General features: G+C 34.6%; 2 protein-coding genes across 6 annotated transcripts; both read left to right on the top strand.

Moving 5' to 3' along the window:
- Nucleotides 1-1,317: 1,317 nt before the first annotated feature.
- Nucleotides 1,318-7,399, top strand: LOC131935982 (ficolin-1-like). The gene is made up of 5 exons (XM_059292762.1): nucleotides 1,318-1,359; nucleotides 2,297-2,317; nucleotides 2,676-2,786; nucleotides 5,864-5,873; nucleotides 6,699-7,399. Exons 1-5 carry the CDS (start codon nucleotides 1,336-1,338, stop codon nucleotides 7,352-7,354), a joined length of 822 nt encoding a protein of 273 aa, XP_059148745.1. The 5' UTR covers nucleotides 1,318-1,335; the 3' UTR covers nucleotides 7,355-7,399.
- A 1,680-nt stretch (nucleotides 7,400-9,079) lies between these two features.
- On the top strand, nucleotides 9,080-19,823 carry LOC131935973 (pre-mRNA-processing factor 40 homolog B). 5 transcript variants are annotated; one of them, XM_059292752.1, is made up of 25 exons: nucleotides 9,080-9,219; nucleotides 10,284-10,343; nucleotides 10,501-10,570; nucleotides 10,712-10,810; nucleotides 10,956-10,999; nucleotides 11,321-11,431; nucleotides 11,720-11,840; nucleotides 11,956-11,986; nucleotides 12,173-12,319; nucleotides 12,675-12,771; nucleotides 14,759-14,896; nucleotides 15,017-15,108; nucleotides 15,368-15,476; nucleotides 15,718-15,868; nucleotides 15,954-16,087; nucleotides 16,174-16,380; nucleotides 16,755-16,871; nucleotides 17,444-17,500; nucleotides 17,621-17,695; nucleotides 17,788-17,964; nucleotides 18,165-18,267; nucleotides 18,513-18,580; nucleotides 18,723-18,851; nucleotides 18,969-19,016; nucleotides 19,174-19,823. In XM_059292752.1, exons 1-24 carry the CDS (start codon nucleotides 9,214-9,216, stop codon nucleotides 18,969-18,971), a joined length of 2,346 nt encoding a protein of 781 aa, XP_059148735.1. In that variant the 5' UTR covers nucleotides 9,080-9,213; the 3' UTR covers nucleotides 18,972-19,016; nucleotides 19,174-19,823. The 5 variants fall into 5 exon arrangements, 4 of the variants coding, with proteins under 4 accessions (XP_059148735.1, XP_059148732.1, XP_059148733.1 ...); XR_009385999.1 differs by having other exon boundaries at nucleotides 18,723-19,016; XM_059292749.1 differs by lacking the exon at nucleotides 18,969-19,016.
- The last annotated feature ends 784 nt before the right edge of the window (nucleotides 19,824-20,607 follow it).

The following is a 20,607-nucleotide window of genomic DNA, read 5'->3' as shown; positions in this document are numbered from 1 at the left end:
CAACTGAAAACACTAATTTTATTTCTTATTAGACACTTTTCAAAAGACTAATGGTCGCAACTTTAATGAAACAATTGATTAGCTTTCTTGTCAGCCACTTTTAATGAGATTTATTGTCGCGGGTGTAATGAAAACAATGATCACCTGTCTTGTTAGCCAACTTTAACACGATTTATAGTGTAATTATTTAATTCAACTTTCATCGTGATCGATTGTTTTTCTAAAGTGTAAACACAAATGAAGCGTTTGTATTGATAAATTGTGTTGTTTTTTAATCCTGAGTTACACCCACAATAAATCAATGCTACGAACAAACAACAAAAGCTTTTTGGTATAACACTGAGCAGGCTTTAGTGATACGAAAAGAATGTACACAAAACCATTATATGTATACTAAAGTAATCACTGAAACCGCTTGCATTCTCAATAAATTTTAATAAAATATATGTCATTTCAAATTGTTTATTTTTTATTTTTAACTCATGCTTTTTACAATCTTTTTTAACGCTTCCTCTGTCTGTCGTCAGTCTGTCGACAGTCTGTCTGCAGTGTTTCTTCCAGACTTTTTTCTCCGGGGGGGCACTTGAAATTTTCGGGGGGGGGGGGGTAGACTTTCTTCGGGGAGGGGGGGCGGACACTGTTAAAAGTATATATTTTCTATATAAATTATATAAATTTCATTTCGTTCGGGGGGGAGGGGGGCGGTAAAAAAGAGATGCCTGGAAGAAACTCTGTCTGTCTGTCGTCATAGATCGAAACGCGCAAGCGAAATTTCGGGCACTTCTAACTGACAGATTCGATTAAAGCAGGGGTCTCCAAACTTTTCAGTCCGAGGGCCGCATTAACTATCAAATTTCAGTTCGAGGGCCAGTTTCTTCCAGGCATGTCGTGATTTTTCTGGGCAAAGTTCCTCAGCCATCACCAACAAACGTTTTTTCATTGGACAAAAAGATCTCCGCGGGCCGGATGAGAGGACTTCGCGGGCCGCATCCGGCCCGCGGGCCATAGTTTGGAGACCCCTGTATTAAAGCATATTTTCAGACTTCTTAGAATGTATTCATTTAAAATAGTTATAAATAAATACAGACGTTGTAGATCTTTTGGTGAGTGTTACAATAGGAAAATAGCTTTTTTCTTCTCTTGGCTAAATTAAATCTTTTTTTTTCGAGCCTTTAGCCCCTTTCCTCACAAGTCCTAAAACATCATCTACATAATGTATCCGTGGTGTTAAAATGAGTTACGACGGTGGAGGTGGCATGTTGCGCAATAAAAAAAGTATTTAAAGAGGGACAAGAAATGTTGATCAACTGTAGTTCTTGTAGCTACGCTGACATCATGTCTCTTCTGTTCTATATAACAGTAAGTAGAGCATCATAGTTTAGCTTTTAACACGTATTAGTGTACAGTATGTTGATACCGGGCGTATATTGCATATATATATATATATATATATATGTGACCTAGGCTAGTTGCATCTTTCCTGTTCGCAACGCCAAATGTGACCTTCCCCGAGTCTATCCTGCCCGACAACGCCAATTGTAACGAGTTGAACCACTCATGCTACACAACATCGACTACAGTAGAAAGACTCGAAGATGCAGGTTCGCTATTGATCCTTTTATTACATGAATCAAGAAATGCTTCAATATAACACAATGAATCAACAGAAATGTTTCACAATAATAGTCTGAATCAACTGACCCCCTAACAGTCCTCACTAGGCTTCATATAACTGAATCCACATGTCTATTGTCCTTCTTAACACAATATAACCAACTTGAGTATGTCACACAGACTGACTGATCTAAAGCAAGCGATGAAGCTGGAAGAGCGGTAAGAGCCGTAAGAGAGAACGAGTTCAGTCGTCCCCTCCTATTTATGCCTTGTATCCGTACTCGTCTGCATACTTGTGTTCCTCCGTAATCGATACTTGTACTCGATGTCTCCGACCACCAGTTACGCAGTTCTAGCGTACAGTCCGTGAAATAACATCTGCATCCTATCAATCAAAGTTGACAGGCCTTCTGACTCTCTTCGTACCGTTTCCCAAAATAGCACGCGTTGGCTTTGAGATTGTTATCAGTCCGCTCCAATAAGCCACCTGCTATGTTGCGTCAGACTGTAATACTGCGTCTCGGCTTATCGTTCGTTATCAGATTTGTAACTAGTGGCTAGGCCTACCCTAGTCACATCTATATATATATATATATATATATATATATATATATATATATATATATATTACTATGTGCAGATGTATTTAGTAACAATTACCTTTACTTTCAAAAATACTTAGGTGTTTGCTGTGGTGCTTCGGGTGAGCTTAACCTTTTTGTTGTTGTCTTTAAAGTATTTTCTAAAACTGTTTTGAGTCATGAAGTTGATCAAAGTAGATTTAGGTCTACTAGAGATTCCGCCAGGTTTTTGTTTATAAATTCCAAATTTTAAGCTTGAATGAGGTTTTATTGTCAAATATATCTATATAATAATTATAAATTTAATTTTCATAATTTTTTTTTTAACGATACGAACGATGGGAAAATTGCACTATACTACAACTTGGTTAAACTACATATTCTCAAAAGGCGCTGTTTTATTTAATGCTACCCTCTTAATTTACCTAACCTTTTTAAATTACTTAAAATTCAAACAACAACGATCACTTCACTATATAGGTAAATGGAGAAGGCATACGAGAGACCAAGAACTCCACTGATATGGGAAGCGTGATCATCAAAGACGGGAGAGAAGAAGACACATCCTTTCTCCAGCTACGTGACATTAAGGTATGATCAGTGCCGGCGCCAGGTTTTTTAGCGCCCTAGGCAAAACTTATTAAAACGCCCCCTTTCACACACATAAATTACTAAAACATATGTATAAGAAAACAATTAATTAAAAATGACATATTAATTTATTATCCATTGCATACTTGTCTCCTACGTCTCATAGCCCACCTCCCCCCCCCCTTAGAAAATTTTAAGTGCTCCCCCACCCTCACGGAAAAATAAAAGGTAATAAATGTTATAGATTTCAAACTAAAATTGTTATTTATGAATCATTTTGGAGAGGGTGAAAATATGGAAAGACAATTAATTAGATGTTTAATTTACGACTAAGACTGTATGTCTACTAACATTAAGTACTGCAATCTACAACGGCTAGTGATGTATTTGTTTTTCAACTTGATAATGCTAAAAAAAATACCAAACTATTTTGTTTAGAACTTAAGCTCTATATAATTTTTACAATAGCAAATAATAACTTAAAGTTGTATTTATATGTAAGCGGTCAACCTACGGTGCAGGAATTTGAAATGAATGTAAAGTTAAGCAACGAATTATCTCCCATTTGAAAATCCAAATAACACAATTTTATTCAAGGGAAATAACTTTCACAAGAATAGCTAAATTAACCAAGTGTAACTAAGACATGTTTGAAAAACACAATAAAACGCTCTAAATTTCATTACGTAATAATTATAACAAATCTTTTATATTATCTATATAACCTTGTGAAAACAATATATTTTACATGTTGAATACTTAACTGTAGGTTTTGTTTGAAAGTCTAAAAATGGTAGCTTTATAACATACTTCTATTCAATTTTGATGACATACATTAAATGAACTGCTTTAAACATTGAGACATAAAAATTTTGGATCCCCCAAATAAAGGGACGACTTTCAGAAAATCAAACACATTTAGACAATGTTAGATGTATTGATTAAATATATAAAGAAATAATTTTAAAAAAAATTACAGTTAGTTATAAATTCCATCCTTTTTAATATTATATATTAATACTTTAAGAGTGGTAATATAGATTCCTAAAAATCTAAAGATTTTTCAACTAGAGATCGCCTACCTTTTCTTTGTAGTGTGTTCCTTACTGCATTGAAGTCATCTAACTTACGATCAATTCGACTACTCGATATAGGCCTACTCTACTACATTCACAACACATATCAAACTTCGATACCTAAACATAACTAGACTCGATGCTCCAGAACTACGACACCAACTCGTTTAACTTCACCGAGCTCTACAAACGATTTCACTGGACCTACTACTACACTTTAACAGTCAATATAATTCGATACCTTAATACCAAAAGAATCAATACTCCCGAACTCCAGAACTACGATACTTCATCACCTGCGTTCTCATTTCTCTATTACCAATCAGATTCCACTAGACCTTCAACTACAGAACAGCCGAATAAAAATTACGACACTTTAACACTTCGGTACCTTATACCTACGAAACCTTATCAGCAACAGCCTTCCACCGTTACTCCCAAATCTAAACGATTCATCAAAACTTACCAAACAAGTACAATACTTTAAACACCCCGTCATTACAAAACTTTATACACCAGGACAGATTTCTAATTCAAAGTAAGAGAAAACGATAATTACAGGCCCTATTAAAATTAGATAACCGTTTGAAATGTTCGAAATTTAAAGTATGAACTTATTTAATCGTTTTCTACATCAATTATGTGACATCAAATTAAAAAGGCAAAGTGACTGGTAAAAAACGCCCCGACCTTTCCGAATTAGGGAGGTGGGGTTGCATTTCACCAACGCGAACAAATTTTGGGGTGGGGGCGCAATATTGATAGTTCGCTCTGGGTGCCGAAATCAATCGCTACTCCTTTATAAAAGTTATTAATTATTATGTACTTTTAGATAATAGCGATTAAACCTTTTGCGCCCCCCTAGGGATGGCGCCCTAAGCGACCGCCTAGTTCGCCTTATAGGTAGCGCCGGCCATGGGTATGAATGATTGCTTGAATTTTTTAAATTAATTAAATTTAAACGTATTTATAACACATTTTATGTACACATGTTATTTTTCTGCACTCGTTTTCAATATTAACTTTAATTATGCCAAACCTTAACATTTTAAAATATTTTTATGAATGAGACGGCGTGGCGTAGCGGTAGAGTAGTAGAAAATATTGAGTTCGAATCCGGTGTCTGATGGGTGCCTTATTCAAGTTATGGAAAGTACTATACATTTCTAGAAATAAAAACACATCGCAGCAAGTTAATGTTATATGAAAACATCTTACCTACGAAAAGTGTATGCTTTCTTGATGCATTTTTTTCCTTGACATTTTAGTATACATGTCGCAGGTGTAATGGTCATACTAGCTTTTTTTTTTAAATGTTGGTATTTTAGCATTCTTCCTTACCAAGGCGTAAAATTCAGGTTTTGATGGAGAAAAAATACACAATGAAAATTTCAGTCTGCGATTTCCCCTTTTCAATTTTCTGCGCCTCTTGGACAAAACCAGTCCACGCTTGGTTAAGACCGTTTTAATAAAAACATTCGCTTTTAAATTAAAAAGTTATGTTAAAAATCTATGGCTTAGAATACTTAGATGTTATGCTATTGTTTTGTAATATCTGAATTAAGATGTTTACCCTCACTTTTGTATTTTAAAACTTACGCCAAAAATAATCTATATATATAATTCTCTTCTTCGAGCCGTTAGAAAACAAGCTGCAAACGCTCTCCCTACCTCCCCACCCCTACATGGTTTTAGTGAGCTGTGTTCACTCTAAATGTTTACAAGCAGAGCCAACGATTTTAAACGTAGGGGGGGGGGGGAGGAGGGGGGAGGGAAGGAAGGGGGGGGGGGGGGGTTATGGTCCTTAACGAGCTACTTATAGTGTTTTAAAGAAATATTTTCAGTGTCAGCGTTGGTACTGTCGAATTCACAAATTATGAATTATTGAAAATTAGAAACAACTAAATAGCGGCGTATGTTATGCCGCGGGCCGGCTCGTAGTTTATTATTTAAGCTAATATCATGTATTTATAAAAATTATTTTTGATTGTTTGTCTACAGAGTCAAGCGCGTAAGTATATGGTATATGATTATAATCTCGGCATACAGAGCTTAAGGTAATTTGGTTGAATGAAGCAATAGATTCAGAGTTTATCTTTTACTAAGACTAATGCAATCAGACCAGGTAAAAATTGTGTCCATTAAAATTTAAGTACTATTTTCTTATCGATCAAATGTTTATTTTTGTAGCTTATTTGTACACAACGGGTAAAAAAAATATGTTAATTAAATTTTACTACTCTTTTCTAATCAATTAAATATTTATTTGTGTAGCTTATTTGTGCATAACTAAACCTGTAACTAATAAATATGTATGGCCACAAATTAGTGTATGTGAGTTTGGTGAACGAACTCACTGGAAGTGATTTTTATATGTGCGTCCACTCCCCGAAAGTTTTAAGTGCTTCCCACCCACCCATCCATCCACCCACCACGTAAATACGATTGATAGCAAGAAATTCATGAATTTCGTTATTATTTACTCAGCTCTGATGAGTACCTGGTATGGTTAGGGAATGTAAAGACTGCTGAATATTGAACTGGCTACACTGTCAGCGTATTTCACATTCATATTTTGTTCATGTTACTGACATACAGCAGCAACGACATAACGTGTATTTAACCTACATATTGTTACATTTTTCTGACTTACAGTAGCAACTACTAACTACATAACGTGTATTTAATGTAGGCTACATATTGTTACATTTTTCTGACATACAGTAGCAGCTACATTACGTGTATTTAATGTACATATTGTTAAATTTTTCTGACATAACGTAACAATAACATAACATATATTTGATATACCGATTGTTTAATTTTTTTTACGCAGGAAAGCTCGTCATCAAAAAACTAGTACAGTCATGCCCAACTCCAGAGACTTGTAGAGATGTGGTTAGCTCTCAGCCCAGACCTGTGGTCATCCTGTCAAGTGGACTTGAGGTGATGTGTGACACACAGACAGACGGAGGAGGATGGACGGTGATTCAAAGAAGATTCAACGGACAAACAAATTTCTATCGTGGCTGGGAAGAATACAAATATGGGTTTGGAGATTTCGATGTAGGAGAATTTTGGCTGGGCAACGACAACATACACCGTCTGACGTCACTTAGGCGATACGAGCTGAGGGTCGATTTTAAATTTAACAACACGGACTACTTCGCGCAATATTCAAGCTTTCGTGTGTATGGAGAGCAGGAAAGATATAGGTTAAAGGTCAGCGGTTACTTGGGAACCGCAGGAGATAGTCTGACTGACAAACACAACAACCTGACGTTCTCAACATTCGACAAGGACAATGATTTATACTACGGAAACTGTGCACAGATTTTTCACGGGGCCTGGTGGTACTGCGCCTGTCACCACGTCAATTTGAACGGACTTTGGGGGAGCACTGAATTCGGGAAGGGAGTTATCTGGAAATTAAAGACAAATCTATATGCATCTGCTACTTTCACAGAGATGAAAATACGACCAATTGAATAAAATAATCTAACATTTTAAATAAAGAAAACCCTTGGAAATTTAAAATTGCAACAATAAAATGCTTGAAAAATATATCTTTAGGTTCTTCTTTTTCGTTCTAGGGGTCATTCATAAATGGCGTGACGCGCTTTTTTTTTACAATTTTTACCTCTCCCTCCGTCACACATCGTCACAAAAAACCAGACCCCCTCCCCCTAAAATAACGTCACATCTCAGCTTACAACCCCCTAAAAACTGCAGTTGAACTCTTGTCAACATAGAATCAATTTCTATTTCAATTATTAAAACTGTTTTCTAAAACGCGAAATAACGGCTAAAATTCGTTTTCTAACATTGCTTTTTTATAATGCAAAAGTGTGACGTCACCCAATCTGAACCTCCCTCCCCTTCATCACACACCGTCACAAAGTTACGGACCCCCCCCCCCCCCCCCCCCGCCCTTTCGAGTGTGACGTCATTTATGGACGACACATTATTTGTAATATTAGAAGAAATTTCTTCAACATCAATAAGTGTTATGTGTTTACATGCTATGCTCAATATCAGTATATGGCCCGTTGACCCCGACTTCAGCCTGGCTCACTTACTTGATTAGCTCCCTTAGCATTTGTCTACCAAAGAACAATCTGCAGGGCAGCTTTTCTTGATTTTAGAGGTTTCTCTTCTAGATGTGTTGCTGTCCCCAGCTATCGAGCCTCATCTGCACAGTGTCCGAACCAGAAGCGTCGCGAGGAGGGGGCGGGGAGTGCAGACCGCACCGGGTGACACCATTTAGGGGGTGACACCAAGACCAAAAAATAGCAAAATATATAGATCAAAAATTGTTTTTGCCAGTTAATTAATGCTCAATTAGAGTGAAATAGTCTTTTAAATACAAATCCCGACCAATTTTCGGGGGGGGGGGGGGGGCGGCAAACATTTCCGGGGAGGGGGGGGGGGGAGGGCGGACACATAAACATCGTTACTGTGAACTGTACACACTGAAAAGCTATCACTCAATGGTGACAACAACTGCAAAATTTACAGAGGAAAAGATGTTAAGTTGAATATTTTCAGTTACTGGTAATTAAACTCAATTAAAGACCAGGGTGGGGGTGTCACCATATCTAATAATTTAATATGATACGTTGCTTTATATATATATATATATATATATATATATATATATATATATATATATATATATATATATATATATATATATATATATAGCTTTTACTTTTTTTATTTGGTGGGGGGGGGGGGGGGCGACACCATGAGGTTCCGCACCTGGTGAGACCCGACCTAGCGACGCCACTGGTCCTCACTATTAAGGGAGGAGGGTAGATTCACTCAAGGGGTTCACACAATGGGGCGACTGGGGCGGTTGTAGTGTGGACAAACCAGAGCTCTACAAATAAGAAGTACCCACGCTGGCTTTGTTTAAACTCAATTTTAGAAAACAATGTTATACATCCGTTATTACAGCATTCATGAGAAATCCTCTTAAAATTTTTGCTTCAGTTTGGTGAGTTGGACTATATTTGAATATTATATTTTAATATAAATGAGAACTAGATCTCTAGATCTATGTAGGCTAGATATCTAAATTGAATGTTATCATGGCGACTGTCATTGATAATACTTTCTTCTGAGATCGCAGCAACGCACAATGGGTACGCAAATTTGCTATTTTTTTTAAAGGCAAGTGTATTTTCATGTCTACCTCTCCCAATTTTTTAAGGTCAAGTGCATTCGTATTAAGAAGAAATGTAGAATCTAGAGACCCTCTGAAATTTGAATTTTATTGTGTTTTTGTTTCGTTTTAGAAGTTTTTGTTTTGACTCAACCCTGCTCCTAATTTTTAGACGCTTATTAAGATGGCGGTGAGTTGCTGCTAATAATTTGTACACATTAAATTTTACTTTAAACGGGTGCTTTTAAAATTTTAGTAATTCATATTTATTCGGGATTGGGTTTAAAAGATATATTTGTGAGTACTTGTAGATCTAGAAATCAACTGTCAGGTTGCCAATCATCGAATCTAATACTAACTAATTTAGCAAATTTTTTCCAGTCCGTCACAACGCAAGTTCAAGTACTCCAGTACAAGTCACAAATCAATGAATTTTCAATTTTGTGTTAGATCTATGTAGATTTAGTTAGATCTAGAATCTTATTAAGTTAGGTCTAGTCTAGAATCTAGTACTGTACTCAGTGTGTGCTGAAATACTCAATGCTAGATCTAGGTCAGTGTCACAACTTCTGGGTTTGTTTTTTATTTTGGCTGATTCTTACCGGAAAAAGACATGCATGTGTAATGGAGAAAAACTTCCACCTTCATTTGCAGCAATTTTTTCTATGGTACTGCGCATGTGTTTACAAACAAACCGCAGAATCCTAGCCTAGCTATTGAGGTCACTGCGCATGTGCAGAACTATTGAGTTTTGAATTGTAGGCCTATGCCAAAAATCTTTTTCCGAGTTTTATTTCATATCCATCTCCAGGCCATAGTGCTCAAAGCGCATTAAGATAATGGCCTGTTTCATGAAGTCAAGGGGTAGAGGGATAAAACTAATAATTTTGAAGTTATTGTCAATTTTAGCAATCGGAACTACCCATTTCTATTTAAGTCTGTTAATTAAGAAATGTCAGGTGTACTTTTGACCTCATTTTTTATCTCGCAAGCTGCATTTTAGTGAAAGGTCATCTCTGGGATTACTGAAATATTAGGTGATCTTGATGAATCTCATTGATATTTTAATGTGAGACTAGTTCTATAAGTCTACATAAATAATGACAGCTGGAATGAATTATGTCAGAAAAAAATGTGTATATCGGAAGTATTGTAATCATGCTGAAATATCCTATATTTTGACAGTTTTTGCAGATTTGATCAGCTATTAAAAAACAATTTAAAGACTGTTACATGTTGTTTATTATGTTACAGAATATGAATCCAGCTGGAATGGGAATGCCAGGCACAATGATGCCTGCGTTTGGAATGCCTGTAAGTAAACGTTTTTTTTCAATGCTGTGCATTTATAATCCACTATTGATTTGTATTAGTACACACCCACTTCAAAATTTAAGCTTTATTTCTTAACAGTAACATCCTTTAATTATGTTAAAGCTTTATTATTTTGATAGGCCTACTTGTTTTACAGGTTGCTAGTGGTATACCCCCTGGATTGCCTCCACAGCCATATATTGCTCCTGTATTGGATCCTGTGACAGGTTACTAAAAGCTTAAGCTAAAACAAAATAAAATTGCGAATTTGTATCATAGCTGATTTATAATTTGTACAGCATTTTTATATTGCTATTGTGAATTTGTATAATATTATGAAAGATAATTCTTGTACTGTTTTATGCCAGGTTTCCATGCTTCACCTCTTTACAATGCAAGTCCTCTGGCAACTTTTCCACCCAATGCTATTCCAACGCCAATGGGAATACCACCTCAAATGTTTCCAGGTCACTTTATGTATAATTTGCCATAGATATTAGTCAAACGTTATATAATTTAGTTTCTGTGTGTGTGTATGAATGTGTGTGTGTTTGTCATTATGACATTTCTTTACATATTGTTCTTCTTAAAAAGATAATCTCTTGTTTTTAGTTGATGGTGATAAATCTTTTGTGGGTTCCCCAGGTCAAGAAAAGGTTAGTATACATTTTATGATTAGTGTAAAATATGTTTGTATATATAGAAGTATTGATATCAGTTGTTTTTTTTTATGTATATCAAGAAAATTGAATCTCTGCATATAACTTTCATTTTTTTTTAGCTAACTGCATTTCAGGAATTTTTTTTCATTTTGCATCTTAATTTATTCTTTTTGTATACTGAGTATCATTTATGTGTTTTAAAAGACCTAATATACTTTTCATCTAATCAAAAGGTTAATAAGCTTAGTAATTAATTTTTTATCAGCATGTGCTTTATAAATCTGTCTAGCAGTAACTATTGTTTTCTCTATACAGAAAACAGCTTGGGGTGAGCACAAAGCCCCTGATGGAAGAACATATTACTACAACAGTGTAACTAAAGAATCCAGCTGGGAAAAGCCAGAGGAACTCAAAACTCCTCAAGAGGTGGGTAACATTACTGTTATTATCAATGCAATTGTCAACAATATCACAATCATTTTTAACCCTGTTCCTGTTGTAGATGCCCTGACATTTTATGTTTGTCTTCTGTAGAAGGTCTGACATTAACTGTTAACAAACCCATTGGCATTCATGTTTGTTTAAATCTTGAGAGTAGCATAGATTTCCTGACATTAATGTTAATGAAATTGTTGAAAGCTACATTTTTATTGTATCATGTGTTTGCTGTAAATGCTGTGATAGTTAATTTGTTTGATTACTGGTTTTTTTTAGAGACTTTTGTCCCAGTGTCCATGGAAAGAATACAAATCTGATGCTGGTAAAATTTATTTCCACAATGCCGTTACTAAAGAAAGCAGGTGGACAAAACCAAAAGAGTTGGAAGAACTTGAAGGTAACTAAATTAGAATTTTATAAAATTTTATACAAACTAAATCTTTTTGGCTAAATTTGTTCTTATTTATTTCAAGAAAGTTTAAATTTATTAATTCGTTTTTATATTTATTCAGCAATGATCGCAGCAAGTGCTGCAATACAACCGTAAGTATATTATTATTTTTTTTATATTCTTTAATTTGTTCAGTACAAATTGTTAAAAGCAAGTAATACTTTCAATTAATTAAGCTTAATTATAATTAATAAACTATGCAATTAATAAAATACAGGAATAAGCTTGCTAAAGTAATTGAAATACGTACCTAACATTAACAAACTATTTAAAATCAGCTCCTCCAGCCCATCACTGACAAAGTCTGAGCCTTCCTCTGCTATTGAGCAGGCAATGCAAGCAACTTTAGCCTCGATTGAACTACCACCACCTCCAACTAATGCAGCTCCTGTTCATCAAGTTCCAGATGCACCATCAGAACCAATGTAGGTTTTATCACATACTTTACCATTCAAAATTTGTTAGATTCAATATACTTTTTTAATAGGCAGGCCATTATCCTATATATCTCACAGACACATAACTGTTTATAATTCAGCCCAGCACAAATAATCTCAAGTTTTTCTTTTTACCTGTTAAAATACTGCACTTTCAAACTCTTCTGTGACTTTTGTTAAGCTGTATGTAATATACTTGTGCATGTTTATTTGTAGCTTTGTTTTTGGTGACAAGTTGATATAAATAAACAACAAACAGTCATTAACAACAAATCTTTTTAAAAAATAATTTAGTTCAAACTTAGAACTCCAACATTTCATCTACTTGTTACTTTTGTTTTAGTATTGAAGAGAAAGAAGAGCCCCAGAAGAAAGAAGTTTATGTTTTCAAGAACAAGAAGGAGGCTATTGAAGCTTTTAAATGTTTGCTCAAAGAAAAGGTTTGTCTACATTTTAGTTAGATCCTACAAATTTAGACAACGTTTTTTATGTAATACAACTTTAAACCCATTCATATTGTTGAATTTTTGTTGTGCTATAATTTAGAAAGTATACATCACGGGTTCCCAACCTGGGGGTCGCGACCCCCTTGGGGGTCGCGAAAGGCTTTCTGGGGGGTCGCCAACTGGTATACTAAACCTTAGTAATTTGAAACAAAACATATATATTTAGAAGAATTTTTTAAATTCGGCTTTACTAACATCACTGGAAAAGGAATAGAGAAGAAGCAAAGCGTACTGTACAAAGTTGTTCTCAGTCACGAGTTTATGAAATCTTCAAAACTAAAACGTTATTTGAGAAGAGTCATTCGAAACACACCAAAAAAGATATGGAGTTCTTTCGTCGGTATGAAGCTAGTTGCAAACGTCAGAGACTTGATCGAACAGAACGTTTTCACCAAGGAAACACAGCATTAGTGCAAGCATCACATGAAGTCGCGACTGAAAATGCCAAGCAAAAAAAAAACACATTAGGAGAAAATCTCATCAAACGCTGCATGTTGAAGATGGTGAAGTTAATTCTTACATGTTCGTAAATGTTAAATAACACATTTTTATTGTAATTAAGCTTTCACCATTGTTTGCTTTTCAAGTTGATAAATCAACAGTCGTAGTTCGTGTTCGCAGTTGCTGGTCTTTGTCTATATTCATTCAGATGATAGCAAAGAAGAGTTGCTCTTTTGTGAAGATAGCATGGAGAAAATAATATTTTTTTTTTTAATTGGATGATTAAAATGGGTTAAAACGGCTGTGAGGGCTTGTGCGGATGGTGCACCATCTATGTTTAGGTCAAAATCGGGCTTTCAGAAAGCAGAAAAGATTTCGCCCCCTAACCACTACCCTCACCAATCGCCATCAAGACTCCATTGCTGGTATAAGTGGTAAATTATATAAAATCTGGAGCCTTCAAAGAACTGAGCAAAAACATTAATATAGATCACAAGGTTCTGCTCTTCTACACTACAGTGCGCTGGCTGTAAAAAAAAGAATTGTTGTGAATCGTGTTTTTGAATTGAAATCTGAAATCAAATTGTTCTTGGAGAAATGCAAAGGAAACAAGACCTTTTGGTATACTTAAAACGACATAGAGTGGTTGGAGAGAGTATCATACCTAGCAGATGTGTTCGAACATCAACATAAGCATAACCTGAAGCTTCAGGGGAAATTAACGAATATTATCACTTTCCATGATTATCTCGGGGCATTTTATCAAAGCTGCAAAATCGGCAAAGAAAATAAATCTTGGAAATATTGTAAATTTGAGAAACTCTGCAGTGTGGTAGATGAATCTAATTGTGAGATAGTTAAGATTTTGAAAGAAGAAATTTCTGGGCATCTTGAATCTCTTGAAAACGAACTGCAGCGCTATTTCTCTGAGCTGAAAAAAAAAGAATCTGCATTGACGCATTACCCATTCTCTTTTTCCCTCGATGTTGCCAGCATTCCCGATGAATTACAAGATGAATTCTTTGATTTGTAGAATGATTCCGCGTAAGATAAAAAACTGCACACTCAATTTTGTGTAGTATTCACCATTCATACCCAAACGTAAAATTGATTGACTTTTCGAAAATAGATTTTCAACACTATTTTTCGATTAAAAACAAAATTAAGATAATGATAATGACATATGTTAGCGTTAACAAAAAAAATACTTAAAAAAATTAACCGCGAATGTTTAGTGAATAGTATGCAATTTTACTCATGGTATTAAAACAGTTATCAAGAGTAGTTCATATTGAAAGTCTACCAAAAAATCTTATTTTAGTGCTTATTGATTTCCATAATAATTTCGGCTTTTTAATTCTATGGGGGGTCGCGGGTCACTTAATTTTTATAAAAGGGGGTCGCCACTCGAAAAAGGTTGGGAACCACTGGTATACATGTATCTATTTGTAATAGTTACATATTTTTTCCCATGAATTAGGAAGTGCCTTCAACTGCTAGCTGGGAAAGTGCTATGAAGCTGATTATTAATGATGCAAGATATGGTGCGCTGAAACACCTGAATGAGAAAAAACAAGCCTTCAATGAGTACAAAACACAGAGAGCAAAAGAAGAAAAGGTATAGAACATGTGTGCTACTAGTTCTGCTTTGTTCAATAATTTTTCTTAAACAAAATTCAGGCTCATCTAATATGAAAGTACAGTATCATTGAGTGTTTATGTATTTAAAATGTTCTAGGAGGAACAAAGGTTGCGTGCAAAACAAGCAAAAGAAGATTTAGAACAATTTCTGATGAATAGTGAGAAAATGAACTCATCAATCAAATATTGGTAAGTTATAATTCATCTTCATCACATTGTATTCTGACCAATGATTAATGATTGTTAAAGAAGTTTTTTAGTGGATGGAACTTTTTTAAAATTCTGACTTAACTTCAGCAATTCTGATTTGGCTATCCTTACTATATTTTAGCTATCATTACTATATTTTAGCTATACTTAATATATTTTGACTACCCTTACTATATTTTGGCCATCCTTACTATATTTTGGTTATCCTTACTATATTTTCATTCCATTGTAAAAACAGGAAAGCTGACACCATATTTGGTGAAGATGAAGCTTGGAAAAATGTATCGGAGAGAGACAGAAGAGATTTGTTTGATGATGTGGTTCATTTAATTGCCAAGAGAGAAAAGGTATTTGTTTTCTAATACAAAACTAACACCGGGTATTTAATGACTTGGTGGATTATTATTTTTTAGCTATTAAACAATGACATTGCGCCTTGTCATGTGTTCATTCTAAAAGTGTTGTTAAAATTGTTTTAATATGTGCTGTTGTTAGATTTATTGGTGCTGCTTTTTTTTATGAATATGTTGGTGAAAGTTGTTTGTCGTAGAATTAAGTAAATTTTATCATACATATCTATTTTCACAGGAGGATGCTAAAGTGTTAAGAAAGCGCAACATCAAAGTGTTTTCCGAGATATTGGATAGCATGCCTAATCTAACCTTCACAACTACATGGTCTGAGGCACAACAGATGCTACTTGATAACCCTCGCTTCACAGAAGATCCTGACTTGGAAAGTAAGTTATTGTTGTTTAGATAGTTGATTATATTTGTTGGTTGTTAAAGGTACAAATACTTACCTATCTAATCTTTCACTTTCAGATATGGATAAAGAAGATGCACTTGTTTGCTTTGAGGAACACATTAGAATGTTGGAGCAAGAGAATGATGATGAGAAAGAAAGAGAGAGGAGAAGAATAAAAAGAAACCAAAGAAAGAACAGAGAAAGTTTCCTTGTGAGTAATGCATCCTTTAAATTATTTTAAACTTGTAAATCACACGAGAACAGAAATAAATATTTTGAAATGTGATTATCTTGTAGGTTTTGTTGGATGAGTTACACCACCAAGGGAAGCTGAATTCTATGTCGCTTTGGATGGATCTTTTTCCAATCATCAGCCAGGACATGAGATTTGGCAGCATGCTAGGTCAGCCTGGGTCCACACCACTTGATCTCTTTAAATTCTATGTTGAAGATCTTAAGTCAAGGTTTCATGATGAGAAGAAAATTGTTAAAGAAATTCTAAAGGTATTTACATGTTTTCTTTTTCTATCTATTAACATTTGTCATGAAACATTTTTTTTTTTAGATTTTTAGATCAGTTCAATTTTTATATCACTTTTTTATCATTGTTTTTTTTTTCACAAATTAATTTTCTTTTTTACCAGTATTTTTTCTGATGAACAGTTTCTAAATCATCATTTAAATTTCAAGGAATTTAAAAAAAATTACCTTATTATAAGTATATTAGCAGTTGTTTTTCTATCAATGTTATAGACCTTTAGGTACTGCAAGTGTCCCATTGACCAGTCACCTCCATTCCTCTATTGTCTACTTCCATTATTTTTGTCTCAGTGCCATATTAACATGTGTTACACATTTATTTTTAAATGATCTACTAGGACAAAGGATTCTATATTGAAATATCTACAACCTATGAAAGCTTCAGCACAACTATATTGAGTGACAAAAGATCAGCCAATCTTGACAGTGGAAACATCAAGCTGACCTACAATAGTGTGAGTACATTATTTATTGCAGCTCATTTGTGTATTTTCCTAATAAAATCAGTGTCTTTGACTTGCCCAATTTTATTCATACGTAACTATCTATATATATAATTCTCTTCTGGGAGCCGTTAGAAAACAAGCTGCAAGCGCGCGCCTTGCAGTCCCTTCTCTTCCTCTCTATCGCTACCACCCCCCACCCCCCCTCACATAGTCAGGTGAGTTGTAGTTCACGCTAAATGTTTAGTTTGGTGACGGCTATTAGGGGCAGATAATTCTGTTTGAAACTATTTTAAACTTAGAGGAGGTAACTAAGAGGAGGCTGCTTTCACGGGGGGGGGGGGGGGGAATGGGGTTTTAGTGTTTTAAAGCAATTATTTTCAGTGGCAGCATTGGTACTGTCAAATTCACAAATTATGATTTACTGAAAAGTGGAAAAAACAACTAAATAGCGGCGTATGATACGCCGCGGGTCGGCTCGTAACTAATATTGCCAGAGTTCTCTAGAATATTTTGTATACTAAAATTGAATCATTCTTGTGTGATTTTAATTCTGTACCTATCACATTTTGTTTTTACTACAGCTGCTTGAAAAGGCTGAAGCCAGAGAAAAAGAAAGACTAAAAGAAGAAGCAAGACGAGTATGTTTTAGATTCTTTACTTTCTTAGTAGTAAATGTTAGCACATTTGATTATTTTAAAATACACTTTTAAAAACAATGGTTTACTTAGGTCTGTATGTTTTATGACTTTACTCTCCAGCTGAAGAAATTAGAGGCAGCATTCAAAAGTTTACTAGCAAAGCACAGTATAGACCTAGATACTAAATGGGATGATGTGAGTTGTTGCTGAAATATATTTATCTTGTTCACATTTTCATAGCTTTTTCAATAATATGTTTGCTAATGAAAATAAATGAAATTTATCAGATACGACCAAAATTAGAGCATGATACAGCTTTTGAGAACGTCACATTAGAGGCAGAGAGAATTCGTCTATTTAAGGAGCATCTTATAGCCATAGAGGAGACCTGTTCACATTATCATCCCAAGAAAAAGAAGTCAAAAAAACATAGATCCAGGAGATCAAGGTCTAGGTCTCATTCAGTAAGTAGTGCATTTCCATTAAGTAGTGTATTTCATACTGGAAATGTCCACAGTGGTTGTGTTTTTAGAGTAAAACAGGTTGAACTTCCATTTAAAATCACTACATGATTATGTACCAGCTTTTTTGCATGGTCGTATATTTGATGTGTAAGGTTGACTTTTGTCTAAACACTGCTCTATACTTCTTTATTTACTACTAGAGTGAATCTGATGAAGAAGGCCGTCATCGCTCATCAAAAAAGAAGAAAAGGTATTCAGGCTCTCGATCACCAAGCCAAGGATCTGATTCTGGGAGGTCAAGGGGTAAATATTTTATTGAGCCTCCTAATGCACTTCATTAATAGGATCCATGAACCCCATCACAAGTTATTGTTTAATTTTCATCGTGACGATTTCTTGCATATGTTCAAGTTGTTTGCTTTTTAATTTTTTTATCACTCGTTTAGTATTTTTGTACACTTGATGTTTTTATATGCTTCTATTTAAAGTATTATTTACTTAAAATTATTTAAAATTATAATTTATTTTATTCTTTCTAAATGTCCTAGATGATGATGACAAAGGCTCCAAGAAGCACAAGAAAAGAATAAAGAAAAAGAAACACACATCTAGATCAGTAAGTATTATTACTAGCTTTCTAAATATCTATTTTAAAATGTCTTGCTTTGTGATGATGATATGCAATAAAATGTGTTTATACATGAGGATATGAAACATTCTCTTGTTTACATATTAAAAATGTCTTGCTAACCTCCCAGCCATCCAGATCTGATGTGTCAGACAATGAAAGAGAACGTAGAAGTTCATCCAAGGCCTCCAAGAAAAGAAGGGAAACCCCTGAGCCACCTCCACCCCCTTCAAAGCGAGACAAAGAAAGAAGTTCAAAGGTAACTATCTCAACATGCTAGACCCTAGCATCTCTATAGACAAAATAAGAATTTAATAAAAGAATATTATTCTAGCACTTTTCACACTAACCCTAACAATGTTTAATACTACCTTAGTAACATACAGGGCAGGCAGTAACAAGCTTACCATTAGTTACACTTTCTGTAAGTATTTAAGCTAATGCTTTTCATCCGTTAAAAGATTCGACCCCACTAAACAATGTTGTGAAATTAGCATAGAGCCTAAAATGAATATTTGCCGCCACCTGATAGTAAGTTGACTGTCTGTAAACCAGCTTTAGGTTTGATTGTCTGGTTTCAGCACTTGTCAGCCAGTCACTGGGACAGCTCCGAGGGGGAGATGAGTGAACAGGAGCTTGAGAAACAGAGGAGAATGCTGCTACAGCAGCTACAAGAAAATGCATAAGCACTTGCCTTCCATTTTTCTTTACATCATGGAGATATCAAAATTTTAAATTGTACCATTCAGATATCAAAATTTCAAATCCTACTATGACTTGTAGGACCACCGTTGACTAATTTGTTGATGTAAAAGAAAAATAAGGAAATTTCTAAGTTACAAAATGCTTCATTTTAAAAGTGACAAATCTGAATTTATTCAGCAATAGCATTATTTTAAAAATCCAACTCAACTGCTTCTAATATATGATGCTGAGTTTTAATGTAACATTTTATTTTGTTTTTGATTTATTTTTCATTGAATTACCAATGATGGAATGTCTAAAAGTGGTAAAGGCGTACCACAGTGTGATTGTATTTTCTTGTTCTGTCTGAATATGTAGCCCCTATTTGCTGCGGTAGACATTGCCCCAAGTTTGATGTCAGATGTAGTACCAGTTTGATGTATATGGCTGACAGGTTTGTTGAATGTCAGATGATTGATGTTATCAGTTTGTTTTTATCAAGCTCGTTGATTAATCTGATGTTAATAAATATTTTTACATTAATTTTTTTGATTTGTTGTGTCAAGTATTGTTTAATTAGGTGCATACTTATGCTGCACCTGAACCGTAATATGTAGCTTATTTAATTTGTGTGCAATTTGCTTTAAGTAAACCATCAAGGCCTTTGACAATCTGTGCTGTAAACACCCATCTTTCCCACCTTCATCTTAAAGAATGTCTTACAAAGTCTTGCAACTCAAAATTTCTTACAAATACAGTAGATTTTTTAAAAACATAAATTTCTAAAAGGAACTCCAGAATATCAAACGTTATACTTGTTACTTTCTCGTATACAGAGTATAGAGAATCGTGCACAAAAATCATGAAATTTTGACAGTTTTCACCGTTTTACACCTGAGTCCTTCATCACATCCGGGATATAGAGGACTTATTTTAATCGGGCAAAAATTATAAATCCAGATATATCAAATTTTTGGCGTTGAATGCGTAATCCAGTCGGAAAAACTAGGCTTTGCAATTCTGACTGTATGTGTGTCTTTAAACACGATAAATTGAGTACCCTTTCATTAATAAGTATTTTATCAAATTTGTAGTTCTGTATCAACTTTGCAGCAATTTCCGATAACCGGAAGTGGAACTTTTTCTACTTTGAATTTTTCAAAAGCCTATAACTTGAGTACTATTTCAGATAGATAAATGATATTTCACATGTAAGTAAAAGATCTAATCCTCTGCCTTCTATCAAATTTTGAGTGATTTCCGTTAACCGTAAGTAGTAATTTACGCTTTCTCAAAAAATCGCATTTGAATTTATAAAGTACTAATAATAT

Source organism: Physella acuta, unplaced genomic scaffold (assembly GCF_028476545.2).
Source record: "Physella acuta isolate Inbredline_101_S28 unplaced genomic scaffold, ASM2847654v3 ptg000164l, whole genome shotgun sequence".
In the NCBI taxonomy this organism is placed as follows: domain Eukaryota; kingdom Metazoa; phylum Mollusca; class Gastropoda; family Physidae; genus Physella; species Physella acuta.
Note: the sequence above shows the minus strand (reverse complement) of the source record. Positions and strands in the feature narration are given on the sequence as shown.